The 15,391-nt window shown below is 47.9% G+C and overlaps 1 protein-coding gene across 2 annotated transcripts in view; it reads left to right on the plus strand.

The window, feature by feature from the left end:
- The first annotated feature begins 2,465 nt into the window (after window positions 1-2,465).
- Window positions 2,466-15,391, plus strand: part of LOC140454570 (HHIP-like protein 1) — a 45,162-nt gene continuing 32,236 nt past the window's right edge. For both annotated transcript variants that reach the window (XM_072549420.1, XM_072549421.1), the window contains exons 1-3: window positions 2,466-3,975; window positions 11,162-11,808; window positions 12,556-12,699. In XM_072549420.1, the coding sequence (XP_072405521.1) occupies window positions 3,685-3,975; window positions 11,162-11,808; window positions 12,556-12,699 (1,082 nt within the window). In that variant the 5' untranslated portion in view covers window positions 2,466-3,684. The remainder of the gene's footprint in view (window positions 3,976-11,161; window positions 11,809-12,555; window positions 12,700-15,391) is intronic.

Genomic DNA, 15,391 nt, shown 5'->3' on the forward strand with positions numbered 1-15,391 from the left:
TATGCTTTACCCAGAGGATGCGGAGCTCCCTCCCACAGGGAGTGCTTGGCATTTGAGGGAATTGCTGGATAAACGCATGATGGGGCAGGGGGGAGAGAAAGAGCATTCAAATTAGGGAATTACATCAGCAGATTTGGATGAAGGAAGCTGGGGGGTGGGTGGTATGGAGACCGCAGACCAGTATGAACCTGTTGGGTCGAATGGCCTCTTACCTGCCATTAATATAACGCCATATGTCAGTCATTCTTCAATGTTACTAGAAGGAGAGACGCCTTTATACTGATTGTAACAAGGTCAGCCAAGTGGACCTCTGAGAACAGGAGTTCCCTGATTGGGGCTGTTAACCTAGTCCAATCAGGGAGCCCTGGCTGACAGATAGAAACAGGAGTGTCTGGATGTTCTGTTCACTCACAGAGCTGCCTCTGAGGGAGCTGGGTCAGTGTCAGGGGCTCATAAAGAGGGTTGGGATACTGGAGTTATTTCAGTCAGGTTGCAGTTTTACATCTTGCTCTTGTCAGAACCCGATGCAAGAATACCAAATTCCAAACTGTCACAACAATCTGTGCTCCAGGAAGACGATTGGTTGAGCATGTCAGCTCTGACTGCCTCGTTCCTTGCCATGTTTCCAGCCTCCACAGCTTTCTATCAGACAGCAATAGAGTCATAGAGATGTACAGCATGGAAACAGACCCTTCGGTCCAACCCGTCCATGCCGACCAGATATCCCAATCCAATCTAGTCCCACCTACCAGCACCCGGCCCACTTCCCTCCAAACCCTTCCTATTCATATACCCATCCAGATGCCTCTTAAATGCTGTAATTGTACCAGCCTCCACCACTTCCTCTGGCAGCTCATTCCATACACGTACCACCTTCTGTGTGAAAAAGTTGCCCCTTAGGTCTCTTTTATATCTTTTTCCCCTCTCACCCTAAACCTATGCCCTCCAGTTCTGGTCTCCCCCACCCTGGAGAAAAGACCTTGTCTGTTCACCCTATCCATACCTCTCATGATTTTGTAAACCTCTATAAGGTCACCCGACGCTCCAGGGGAAAACAGCCCCAGCCTGTTCAGCCTCTCCCTGTAGCTCAAACCCTCCAATCCTGGCAACATCCTTGTAAATCTTTTCTGAACCCTTTCAAGTTTCACTACATCTTTCCAATGATTCCACAGGGTGGGTCATCCTCTCAGTGTCGTAATAATTCCTCATCATGCTTCTATTCCATATCCTGACGAACCTGGGGACTCTAGTTCTCGACTCCCCAACCGGGGAAAACAATCGCTCTGCAACCAGTCCGTCCAGCCCTGGTAGAAACTTGGACGTTTCGATCAGATCACCTCGCGGTCTTCTAAGCACTAGTGAATACAGACCCAGGAGAAAGCTATACTGGAGAGCAGTGTGGTGCTGGAAAAGCACAGCAGGTCAGGCAGTATCCGAGGAGCAGGAGAATCGACGTTTCGGGCATAAGCCCTTCATCAGGAATGTGGTATTTTCTGATGAACATTCCTGACGAAGAGCTTGTGCTCCCCTGCTCCTCGGATGATGCCTGACTAGCTGTGCTTTTCCAGCATTGCACTTTTTAACACTGAATACAGGCCCCGTCAAATCAACCCCTCCTCACAACTTTAGCCCTTGAAGTCCAGGGATTATTCCGGTAGCTCTTCACCATGTTCCTTACTTTCAGAATACCGACATCAAATAATTGACAAAAATAAAACCCAGGGGGTAGTGGAGGAGAAATTCTTTTTTTTTAAAACAGTGAACATTGTGATTTGGAATGAGTTGCCCGTCAGAGCGATGGAAGCAGATACAACCGGAATCCAGGGAATTGCAGAGATAAAGTTGCAGGTCTGTGGGGAGAGGGGAGGAGCAGGGACTAATTGGATCTTCCAAAACTCTCTCTCTCTCACGCACACACTCACACACGATGGGCTGAATGGCCTCTTGCGAAGCTTGAAGATTCAGGAAAGTCCCAAATTATCTTTCAAGATGTTGTAGAGTGCAATGTGAGGCAGCATTCTGGAAAGAATCTTAAAATTCAGCCACACGGACTGAATTCGCAGATTTTGTAAATCAGCTGAACATACCCTCCTGCTGGTACATAAGTAAAATCATTAAATATATTCCTTTCATTAAATTCACAACTGCCATTGTTTATTTTTCTTGTCCTCAATCCCTTGACAAATTTCTCTTTTTGTGCTTATCCCCCTCTTTCTTTCTGTTTAGCTTAACTCTCTCTCTTTCTCTCCCTGGCTTGTTTGGCATTGATCCCAATTCCCCCACCACTCCTCCCAACTATCCCTTTCACTTTGTCCTCTCTCAGTCTCACATCCTCAGCTCCTTGCCAAACAGGAGTGCAGTCCCTTTCCCACACTCAGTGCCGAAACCCCGAGTAAACTGAAGACACGTGTCGACAGTAAAAAACCCCTCCTCCTCCCAGCACAAGATCAACGCACACAGCCCCTCTGGCCCTATAGAGCAACAGAGACACGCAGAGAGAGAGAGAGAGAGAGAGAAACAGGGCAGAGTGAGACAGAGAGGGAAAGAGACAGAGAGACTGAGGCAGAGACAGGGAATAGACAGACTGAGAGAGGAGAGAGAAACAGGGCAGAGTGAGACAGAGAAGAGACAGACAGAGAGAGAAAAAGAGAGAAACAAGGCAGAGTGAGACAGGGAGAGAGAGACAGACAGAGGAGAGTGAGACAGAGAGAGGAGAGAGACAAAGAGTGAGACAGAGAGAAGAGAGAGAGACACACAGAAACAGGGCAGAGTGAGACAAGAGACAGACAGAGAGAGGAGACAGAGAAAAAGAGAGAAACAGGGCAGAGTGAGACAGGGAGAGAGAGAGACAGAGAGAGGAGAGAGACAGAGAGTGAGACAGAGAGAGGAGAGAGAGACACACACAGAAACAGGGCTAAGTGAGACAGAGAGAGGAGAGTGAGAGAGACAGAGAGGGAAGATAGACAGAGAGGCAGAGAGAGAAACATGGCAGAGTGAGGCTGAGAGAGACAGTCAGAGAGGAAGATAAACAGAAGGAAGGAGAGGGAGGGGAAAGAGAGGAGAGTGAGACAGAAACAGGGAGAGCAACAGACAGAAACAGGGAGAGCGACAGACAGAAGGAGATAGAGGGAGATTGAGACAGAGAGAGGGACGAAGAGATATCAGAGAGAAAGAGAGAGTTGTGAGTGAGAGAGAAACAGACAGAGGAACAAGGGGAGAGACAGGGAAAAGGAGAGAGCGAGATAAGCAAGGGCAGAGAAAGAGAAGGGTGACAGAGAGACACAGAGAAGGGGAGGAGAGAGAGAGAGCAACAGAGAGAGAGACAGAGAGAGAGAGAGACAGGGAAGAGATGCAGGAGCAGAGAACGAGAGAAGAGGGACACAAAGAGAGACAGAAGTGAGAGCGCGAAAAAGAGAGGAGAGAGAAAGAGAAACGTGAGAAAGATATAGGGGAAGAATAGAGGCAGTAAAAGATCAAGGATTCAGAGAGAAAGAAAGAGGGAAAACAGTGGAACAAAGAGAGAGGAAGAAAGATCCACACAGGGATAGAGAAAAGGATAAGAGAGGGACAGAAACAAAGATAGAAAAATAGAAGGAAAGAGAGGGAAAACAGAAACACCAGTAACTAATCGAGGAGAAGTCTTCACCCTCCACACGGGGTTAAGCCTCGATCCTCCTGTTCACAATGACCTTGGTCGGTGGAATGAATTGCTGCTTTAAGGACAGTCTGCTGCTCCTGTTCCTGGGTATTTCTGTCCAGTTGGTGATGGTCGTTTCACACCCTCAGTGCCTGGATTACAAGCCGCCATTCAAACCCACCAAGCCCCTGGCATTCTGCACGGCCTACTCCAGTTTCGGTTGTTGTGATGCGAGGGCTGACTCCAGCCTGGCCCGAAGATACCAGCACATTGTCAGCTACCTCCACCCCCCGGGGGTCTCGGTCTGTGGCAAGTACATCCAGGAGCTGCTGTGTCAGGTGAGAAGGTGGGGAAACAGTCTCAGGGTGAGGGGAGGTCCAGGGGTAGGCTTTGTGCTTGGAATCTTATAATGGAGGAAATTGGGATTGGGGAGCCATTGATTGTGAATTTTGGAATTAATTTGTTACGTGCAGTTGGGATTTTTCTTTTGGTATTCATTCACGGGATGCGGGTGTCGCTGGCCAGCCAGCATTTAATGCTTATCCCTAATTGCCCAGGGGGCTGTTAAGAGTCAACCCCATTGCTGTGGGTCTGGAGTCACGTGTAGGCCCAGACCAGGTAAGGATGGCAGTTTCCTTCCCTAAAGGACATTGGTGAACCAGATGGGTTTTCCTGACAATCGATTCACAGTCATCATTAGATTCTTAATTCGTTATTTTTTAAATTGAATTTAAATTCCACACCGTCTGCCATGGTGGGATTTGAACCCAGGTCCTCAGAGTCTCTGGATTAAGAGTCCAGCAATCATACCACTAGAGCATCACCTCTCACTAGCTAATTGCATGATATTCAATAACCATCTCTTGGAGACTCAAGACTCAGCTTAAGAGTAAATTGCCCATTACTCTCACTGCACTCTATTTATTCAGGGGATTAGTTCATTACCAGGTATGGAATGAGCTGCCAGAGGATGTGGTGGAGGCTGGTACAATCACAACATTTAAAGGGCATTTGGATGGGTATATGAATAGGAAGGGTTTGGAGGGATATGGGCCGGGTGCTGGCAGGTGCGACTAGATTGGGTTGGGATATCTGGTCGGCATGGACGGGTTGGACCGAAGGGTCTGTTTCCGTGCTGTACATCTCTATGGCTCTATATATTGCCCGTCCCTAATTGCCCAGAGGTTGCAGTGGGTCTAGAGTCACATGTAGGCCAGACCAGATAAGGATGGCAGTGTCCTTCCCTAAAGGACATTAGGGAACCTGATGGGTTTTCCTGACAATGATTCACAATCATCATTAGATTCTTAATTCCAGTTTTTTTTAAAGGGAACTTAAATTCCATCATCTGCTGTGGTTGGATTCAAGCCCAGGACCCCAGCACATTACCTGGATCTCTGGATTAGCAATCAGGCAATAAGGTCAATACCCTCGGGTACATATTATGGTAGAGACCCCAGAACAATTTGAATCGACTTAAACTCACTATTGAACATGGGTGCCTTTAATTCTTTTCCTGTTCAGAGACATTATGACATACCTCTGGATTTGAACCCAGCTCCCCTGGCTCAAAGGTAGGGACACTGCCACACAAGTCTCCTATCAGTTCATTGTACCCTGATGGGCAGGGTTTATCTTGTGATCTCAGTTAACCCTTTCGGCCCCTTACTGCCTTAACCAACAGGGAGCAATGCTGCAGAGCTCTGACGTGGGCAAATCGCAGAGAAAACTGAACGGGCCAAATAGCGTACCTCCTGTGCTGTTTCTGGGATTTTGCTGTGCACGTGCCGAGTGTTTTTCACGTCACAATACTTCAAAAAGTGCTCCTCTGGCACTTTGAAGTATCTGGTGGTGGCAGTTGCAGGTGCTACGTAAATGCAAGTCCACCTTATTTGTTTACACGAGTGGCAGGTAGTTTAACTGGAAGTATTAAGGGATGTGGAGCCAGGGGGAGGTGGAGTTAGGTGGTTCCATGGAGTGGTAGAATGGACCACTCCACTCCCCCCCCCCCCCCACTCCCCCTGCCCCCCCCATCTCCCTCACCAGGATTCCTTTCCACTTTTATTCAGTTTCACAATATGTCCTACACGTTGTTTGTATCAGAGTGGTTCCTGTAGACACTGACTCAGTCCTTTCTCCACTCAACTTGCTTCCCCGCACCTCCCCCCACCAAGGCCAGTGGAAAATGTAATAAGGTTTCGCCACATGCGAGTGAGGGAGGCATTTTTTGAGGGCTCGAGATGGGTTTTAAGAAAAAAAAGTCATCATTCAACACTTTGAAAATGATTCATACTTTCCCAGAAAAATCATTAACTCTTGAGAGACCGTTTTTAAAATCGCAAAAGTGGGAAGCAAACACAGTACTCACAAAAAAGGTCACACAGATTAACATTCAACTCCACAACACTTAGGTGATCATCAAAAAGCATCATCATTGTAAGATGTCACTGGTTATTCAGCAGGGTAAGGGTCACTCACTATGTAACTGTACAGAGTCAGGGTTTATTCAGCAGGGTAAGGGTCACTCACTGTGTAACCGTACAGGGTCAGTGTTTATTCAGCAGGGTAAGGGTCACTCACTATGTAACCGTACAGAGTCAGTGTTTATTCAGCAGGGTAAGGGTCACTCACTGTGTAACCGTACAGAGTCAGGGTTTATTCAGCAGGGTAAGGGTCACTCACTGTGTAACCGTACAGAGTCAGGGTTTATTCAGCAGGGTAAGGGTCACTCACTGTGTAACCGTACAGAGTCAGTGTTTATTCAGCAGGGTAAGGGTCACTCACTGTGTAACCATACAGAGTCAGTGTTTATTCAGCAGGGTAAGGGTCACTCACTGTGTAACTGTACAGGGTCAGTGTTTATTCAGCAGGGTAAGGGTCACTCACTGTGTAACCGTACAGAGTCAGTGTTTATTCAGCAGGGTAAGGGTCACTCACTGTGTAACCGTACAGAGTCAGTGTTTATTCAGCAGGGTAAGGGTCACTCACTGTGTAACCGTACAGAGTCAGTGTTTATTCAGCAGGGTAAGGGTCACTCCCTGTGTAACCCTACAGGGTCAGTGTTTATTCAGTAGGGTAAGGGTCACTCACTATGTAACTGTACAGAGTCAGGGTTTATTCAGCAGGGTAAGGGTCACTCACTGTGTAACCGTACAGAGTCAGGGTTTATTCAGCAGGGTAAGGGTCACTCACTGTGTAACCATACAGAGTCAGTGTTTATTCAGCAGGGTAAGGGTCACTCACTGTGTAACCGTACAGAGTCAGTGTTTATTCAGCAGGGTAAGGGTCACTCACTGTGTAACCGTACAGAGTCAGTGTTTATTCAGCAGGGTAAGGGTCACTCACTGTGTAACCGTACAGAGTCAGTGTTTATTCAGCAGGGTAAGGGTCACTCACTATGTAACCGTACAGAGTCAGTGTTTATTCAGCAGGGTAAGGGTCACTCACTGTGTAACCGTACAGAGTCAGTGTTTATTCAGCAGGGTAAGGGTCACTCACTGTGTAACCGTACAGAGTCAGTGTTTATTCAGCAGGGTAAGGGTCACTCACTATGTAACCGTACAGAGTCAGTGTTTATTCAGCAGGGTAAGGGTCACTCACTGTGTAACCGTACAGAGTCAGTGTTTATTCAGCAGGGTAAGGGTCACTCACTATGTAACCGTACAGAGTCAGGGTTTATTCAGCAGGGTAAGGGTCACTCACTATGTAACCGTACAGAGTCAGGGTTTATTCAGCAGGGTAAGGGTCACTCACTGTGTAACCGTACAGAGTCAGTGTTTATTCAGCAGGGTAAGGGTCACTCACTGTGTAACCGTACAGAGTCAGTGTTTATTCAGCAGGGTAAGGGTCACTCACTGTGTAACCGTATAGGGTTAGTGTTTATTCAGCAGGGTAAGGGTCACTCACTATGTAACCGTACAGAGTCAGTGTTTATTCAGCAGGGTAAGGGTCACTCACTGTGTAACCGTACAGAGTCAGTGTTTATTCAGCAGGGTAAGGGTCACTCACTGTGTAACCGTATAGGGTCAGTGTTTATTCAGCAGGGTAAGGGTCACTCACTGTGTAACCGTAAAGGGTCAGTGTTTATTCAGCAATGTAAGGGTCACTCACTGTGTACCCGTACAGAGTCAGTGTTTATTCAGCAGGGTAAGGGTCACTCACTGTGTAACCGTACAGAGTCAGTGTTTATTCAGCAGGGTAAGGGTCACTCACTGTGTAACCGTACAGAGTCAGGGTTTATTCAGCAGGGTAAGGGTCACTCACTGTGTAACCGTACAGAGTCAGGGTTTATTCAGCAGGGTAAGGGTCACTCACTGTGTAACCGTACAGAGTCAGTGTTTATTCAGCAGGGTAAGGGTCACTCACTGTGTAACCGTACAGAGTCAGTGTTTATTCAGCAGGGTAAGGGTCACTCACTATGTAACTGTACAGAGTCAGGGTTTATTCAGCAGGGTAAGGGTCACTCACTGTGTAACCGTACAGAGTCAGTGTTTATTCAGCAGGGCAAGGGTCACTCACTGTGTAATTGTACAGAGTCATGGTTTATTCAGCAGGGTAAGGGTCACTCACTGTGTAACCGTACAGAGTCAGTGTTTATTCAGCAGGGTAAGGGTCACTCACTGTGTAACCGTACAGGGTCAGGGTTTATTCAGCAGGGTAAGGGTCACTCACTGTGTAACCGTACAGAGTCAGGGTTTATTCAGCAGGGTAAGGGTCACTCACTGTGTAATTGTACAGAGTCAGGGTTTATTCAGCAGGGTAAGGGTCACTCTCTGTGTAATTGTACAGGGTCAGTGTTTATTCAGCAGGGTAAGGGTCACTCACTGTGTAACCGTATAGGGTCAGTGTTTATTCAGCAGGGTAAGGGTCACTCACTGTGTAACCGTACAGAGTCAGGGTTTATTCAGCAGGGTAAGGGTCACTCACTGTGTAACCGTACAGAGTCAGTGTTTATTCAGCAGGGTAAGGGTCACTCACTGTGTAACCGTACAGAGTCAGGGTTTATTCAGCAGGGTAAGGGTCACTCACTGTGTAACCGTACAGAGTCAGGGTTTATTCAGCAGGGTAAGGGTCACTCACTGTGTAACCGTACAGAGTCAGGGTTTATTCAGCAGGGTAAGGGTCACTCACTGTGTAACCGTACAGAGTCAGTGTTTATTCAGCAGGGTAAGGGTCACTCACTGTGTAACCGTACAGGGTCAGGGTTTATTCAGCAGGGTAAGGGTCACTCACTGTGTAACCGTACAGAGTCAGGGTTTATTCAGCAGGGTAAGGGTCACTCACTGTGTAATTGTACAGAGTCAGGGTTTATTCAGCAGGGTAAGGGTCACTCTCTGTGTAATTGTACAGGGTCAGTGTTTATTCAGCAGGGTAAGGGTCACTCACTGTGTAACCGTATAGGGTCAGTGTTTATTCAGCAGGGTAAGGGTCACTCACTGTGTAACCGTACAGAGTCAGGGTTTATTCAGCAGGGTAAGGGTCACTCACTGTGTAACCGTACAGAGTCAGTGTTTATTCAGCAGGGTAAGGGTCACTCACTGTGTAACCGTACAGAGTCAGGGTTTATTCAGCAGGGTAAGGGTCACTCACTGTGTAATTGTACAGAGTCAGGGTTTATTCAGCAGGGTAAGGGTCACTCACTGTGTAACCGTACAGAGTCAGTGTTTATTCAGCAGGGCAAGGGTCACTCACTGTGTAATTGTACAGAGTCAGGGTTTATTCAGCAGGGTAAGGGTCACTCTCTGTGTAATTGTACAGAGTCACTGTTTATTCAGCAGGGTAAGGGTCACTCACTGTGTAACCGTACAGAGTCAGTGTTTATTCAGCAGGGTAAGGGTCACTCACTGTGTAACCGTACAGAGTCAGGGTTTATTCAGCAGGGTAAGGGTCACTCACTGTGTAACCGTACAGAGTCAGTGTTTATTCAGCAGGGTAAGGGTCACTCACTGTGTAACCGTACAGAGTCAGGGTTTATTCAGCAGGGTAAGGGTCACTCACTGTGTAACCGTATAGGGTCAGTGTTTATGCAGCAGGGTAAGGGTCACTCACTGTGTAACCATATAGGGTCAGTGTTTATTCAGCAGGGTAAGGGTCACTCACTGTGTAACCGTACAGAGTCAGTGTTTATTCAGCAGGGTAAGGGTCACTCACTGTGTAACCGTATAGGGTCAGTGTTTATTCAGCAGGGTAAGGGTCACTCACTGTGTAACCGTACAGAGTCAGGGTTTATTCAGCAGGGTAAGGGTCACTCACTGTTTAACCGTATAGGGTCAGTGTTTATGCAGCAGGGTAAGGGTCACTCACTGTGTAACCGTACAGAGTCAGGGTTTATTCAGCAGGGTAAGGGTCACTCACTGTGTAACCGTACAGAGTCAGTGTTTATTCAGCAGGGTAAGGGTCACTCACTGTGTAACCGTATAGGGTCAGTGTTTATTCAGCAGGGTAAGGGTCACTCACTGTGTAACCGTACAGAGTCAGGGTTTATTCAGCAGGGTAAGGGTCACTCACTGTGTAACCGTATAGGGTCAGTGTTTATTCAGCAGGGTAAGGGTCACTCACTGTGTAACCGTACAGTCAGGGTTTATTCAGCAGGGTAAGGGTCACTCACTGTGTAACCGTATAGGGTCAGTGTTTATTCAGCAGGGTAAGGGTCACTCACTGTGTAACCGTACATGTGTTTGTGTGTGTGCATGTTGATGCATACATGTCTGTGCAAATGTTGATGCATGTGTGTGCACATTGTGTGTGTGTGTATGTGCATGTTGATGTGTGTGTTGATGAATGTGTGTGTGGATATCTGCGTGTGTGTTTTGCTTCATGCAAATTAGCTTTATGTTTTCAATGTTGAAATGTGAATAATCAGACCACAGCAGGAATGTTGTGAATAGTTTTGGTCTCCCTTATCAAAGGAAAGATATCCTGGAGGCAGTCCAGGGAAGGTTCACTCAGCTGATCCTGGGGAAACCTGGGGGGTGGGGGGGGGAGAATGTTCCTGAGGAGGGGATGAGTAGGTTGGACCTGTCCTGATTGGGGTTTAGGAGAATGAGAGGTGACCTTATTGAGGTGTACAAGATTCTGAGGGGGTTTGACAGGGGGAGATGTGGAGAGGGTGTTTCCCCTCGTGTGGGAGACTCTAGGCCCAGAGGGGCACCATCTCAGAGTAAGGGGTCACCCATTGAAGACAGAGATGGGGAGGAATATCTTCTCTCTGAGGGGAGGGAATCTGTGGAGTTCTTTCTCACAGAGGACTGTCGAGGCCGGGGCATCAGGATATTCAAGGCTGAGAGAGAGAGACTTTTCATGAGAAAGGGAAATTGAGTGGAAAGGCAGGCACTGAAGGTTCTCAAACCAAGTCATGATCCCATTGAATGGTGGAACAGGCTCGATGGGCTGAACAGCCCACTTCTGCTCCGACCTCTTACACTTAAACTGGCTCTGATGCGTTGGCGGTGAAACACGATTGAACGCGTTGTGGTTGTACATGCCGCTACACAAATGCAGTGTCCTCCTCTGTCTCTGGCTCAGAAATGCTCGCCATATGCGGCTCACCTCTACGACGCGGAGGACGCTGACACGCCGGTGCGGGTTTTGCCGGGGCTCTGCAGCGATTACTGTGCCGAGTTCTGGAAGCGCTGCCGTTCGACCCTGAGCCTCCTCACCGGGGACACGCGGACGGTGGACCTGGAGACGGACCGTGGCAAGTTCTGCAGCTACCTGGAGCTCCAGGACCCTGACTACTGCTTCCCCAACGTCCTGAGCAGTGAGCGGCTGCAGACGAACCTGGGGAGGGTCCAGGCCGACGCCGAGGGGTGCCTCCAGCTCTGCCTGAAGGAAGTAGCCAATCGGCTCAGGAACCCCGTGGCCATGCTGCACGCTGGCGATGGAACCCACCGCCTCTTTGTAGCCGAGCAGCTGGGCCTAGTCTGGGTCTACCTGGCCAACGGCTCCAAGGTCAGCCAGCCCTTCCTCAACTTGACTGAGACCGTCCTGACCTCACCTTGGCTGGGCGACGAGAGGGGTTTCCTGGGTCTGGCCTTTCACCCCAGCTTCAGGTGGAATGGCAAGGTCTACGTCTACTACTCCATCTTCTCGAGGAAGGCTGAGAGGATCCGCATCAGTGAGTTCCAGCTGCTGCCTGGCAACATGAACGCACTGGACCACACCTCAGAAAGGTCAGAGGGCGCACGTGCTTCAGAGGGGGTCCACACACAGGGTCATCTGCCCAGAGAGTAACGCACAGCCATCCTGCCCCAAACAGACAATCCCCACTTCCCAACTGTCTCAATCTCTTCCTTAAGTTGATCACACACACCCCCTCACACACCCCCTCACACACACCCTCACACACACCCTCACACACACCCTCACACTCACAGACTCACACTCACAGACTCACACACACACACAAACACACACACACACTCTCACCATCTCAGTCATACTCACAGACACACACACTCACACAGACGTACACACTCATGCTCACACACTCTCTCGCAGTGGGTTACTGTACCCCTGCCACCCCCATATACACACATACACACAGTGAGTCTCAGTGGGGTACAGTCTCACACACGCACACTCTCTCACACACACACACACTCACACTCACAGACACTCACAAACACGCGCAAACTCACACATACACAAACACACACGGACATATGCAGACACTCACGCACAGACACAGACACACAAACACACAGACTCTCTCTGGGCTACAGTCCCATGCACACATGTGTACACGTACTTACACACACACACACACACACGCGCGCGCACGCACACACACACACACACACACACACACACACACACACACACTTAGTCTGCAGTAAATCCAGTTTGTTTCCTGCATTCACAGTTAATCTGCTGTGGTTTGAATCCACTGGATTTTAATGGAATCTTTCCCTCGACAGGGTGATTTTGGAGGTGCTGGAACCAGCTTCCAATCACAATGGAGGACAGCTACTGTTTGGAAATGATGGATATCTTTATATTTTCACGGGAGATGGTGGGGGAGCTGGAGATTCATTTGGAAAGTTTGGAAATGCACAGAATAAGTAAGTTTGACTGTATGTGAGTGGGAGAATGTGTATGAGAAACAGTACACATGTTTGATCTCTTTTGTGAGAGAGTGTTTGTACATGTATATGTGTGGAAATATGCACATATGTAATTGTGTGCATGTGTGTGTGTGCGTGCATGTGTGACTGAGATACCAAAAAGATGTGTATATGAGTGTGTGAGTCAATCAAACTGTTTTTGTATGTATTTATATATAGTGTAAATGTGAATGTGAGTGCTTGTGTGAAAAAGTGTTTTTGTGTGCGCATGTCAGTGTAAGCATGTATTTGAGTGTGTATGAGAGAGTGTGTGACTGTGTAGGTGTGCATGTATATGTGAGTGTGTGATAGTGAGAGTTTGTGTGTGCGCTCATTTGTAAATATTCATTTATCTGCAGTGTGTGTGTATCTGATGTAGAGAGAGTGTGATTCTGAGTGTGCGTGTGAGAGATTGAATGAGCATGTGTGTTTGGCTGTGTATGTGTGAGTGTGAGCAAGTGTGTGAAAGAGCACATGACCGTGTGTCTGTGTTTGTGGCTGTGTGTGTGAGGAATACAATGTGATTGTGTGGAGGAGTGCATGTATATGAGCAAGTGTGAGTGTGTGTGCATGTTTCTGTAACTGTGAGTGTGAGAGTGCCTGTGTTTTTGTGTGTATGCTTTGTGCATGTTTGTGTAAGAGAGTGTGTGGGAGACAGTGTACGTGTAGATGCAAGTGTATGTGCATGTGAGAGAGACTGTGTGTGTGAGTGAGTGTGAGGGAAAGTGTGAGTGGGTGATAAAATGTATATTTGTGTGTGAGTGAATGTGTGTAGATGACAGAAAGTGTGTGTGAGAGAGAACATTTGTGTGTGTATGAGTTTGTGTGTGTGTGAACGAGTGTGTGTGTGTGTGTGCATGTTTGAGAGTGAGAGTATATGTAAGAGAGTGTGTGCGTGTGTTTGTGTGTTTGTGTGTGTGAATGTGTGTGTGCGTGCTTGAGTGTGTGTGTGCATGGTTGAGAGTGAGAGTATATGTGAGAGAGAGTGTGCGCGCATGATTGAGTGTGAGTGAGTGTGTGTGTTTGAGTGTGAGTGTGTGTGTTTGAGTGTGAGTGTGTGGGTGTATATGTCTGCACGCTGCTGTATGATTGCTGAAACCTCAATACAGTGTTCCTCCCTGGAGTCTGTTGAAAGCTTCACTTTTCCCCTCCTTCACATTAAATTATTTAATTCTCAGGAACTTGTCGTATTCGATATTAGTTATCCCCGGATTTGTGAACTCTACTGAAGTCACACCATGTGACCCACAACGTAGTTTTCTGCTGCTGAAGGATTACAGTCAAGACTGAAGGAGTAGGACGAGCCCATTAAACCATTCTACTGTCCAAAATAGACTATGGCTGGCCTCTACAACCATTACCAGTCACTATCCCTGTCAATCAGAAACCTATCACAGTGCTGAGTTCAGGTTGAGCTCCAGTATTTTTCAGGAGGAGAGTGTCCCAGATTCTCAATTCCCTGGGGACGAGCAATGCTTCCCGTTATCAGGAGTCCCATCGTTTTAAATATTTTTCTGTGTTGAATTCTGGGGCAACCGTGTGGAATATTGTGCCCCTCGATCATTACTGGGCTTTGTTTTAGCGAGCGCTGGAGCCTGGCCCCCTCTCTGTCTCGTCATTAAAGTCTTTAATTGCTTCTAAATACCAAACATCAAACAATAAACGTATTTAGGGGCTTTGATCATTTCATTAGGCTCCTGCCAGAGATGGTGTTTGGGGCAGGTTATGACACCTTCTGGCTCTGGGGGATGGGAGGCTATTAAAGTTGGCAACAAAATCTGTCTTTAATTTAATTCGGCTGTTGCTACTATTCATGGGGAACTGGATGGAATTCTGTGTGGGAGAGGTAGGGATTCAATTAGGCTTAGATTCGCGTCTGAGGCAGAGTCACTTGACCCGAAACGTGAACTCTGATTATTCTCCACGGATGCTGTCAGACCTACTGAGCTTTTCCAGCAATTTCTGTTTCTGATTTCCAGCATCCGCAGTTGTTGTTAGGGATTAGATTGGAACTGAGTGAGGTGGAAGGGGGAAGCATTGACACTGGGGTTCTGCTTAATGAACATACACCCCTCAGGCAATACCTTAGGTCCATGCTCTAGTCCCATATCACAATCGGGAATATCTTATTTCCATTTAACCCCAACGTTGCTTTGGTCACCCAGTAAGTCGTGGAACCCCTACAGTGTGGAAGCAGGCAGATCGGCCCATCGAGTCCACACCTACCCTCCGAAGAGCACCCCACCCAGACCCACCCACATTCCTGTAACTCTGCATTTCCCATGGCTAAGCCTGGAGCTGGGAGGCAGGAGTTTTCTCTCGAAAACTGCTCAAGCGGGGATTGATTCCAAGCTGTGATTGATATTAAGGCTGGTGAACCTGCCTGAGTAGATATAGGTGGGTGTACGGGGTTGAATGGCCTCCTCCTGTTTCTAGGTTAAGTTCCCAATAAGGAACGAATTATCCAAACTTCCCACCTTGGTGCTGAAACCTCCTTTAAAAGATTTCCAAGTGATTTTCCCAGTGTGTTAAAGTGGTGGCAGAGGTGGAGGTGAGGGCCAGAGTGAAGAGAGATTCTGTCTCTGCTGATGGAAGGGGTCAGGCTGCAGGTTGCAAATGGAATGTCTCTCAGCTGGCCGCTGTGTGAGGT

Source organism: Chiloscyllium punctatum, chromosome 29 (genome assembly GCF_047496795.1).
Source record: "Chiloscyllium punctatum isolate Juve2018m chromosome 29, sChiPun1.3, whole genome shotgun sequence".
In the NCBI taxonomy this organism is placed as follows: Eukaryota; Metazoa; Chordata; class Chondrichthyes; order Orectolobiformes; family Hemiscylliidae; genus Chiloscyllium; species Chiloscyllium punctatum.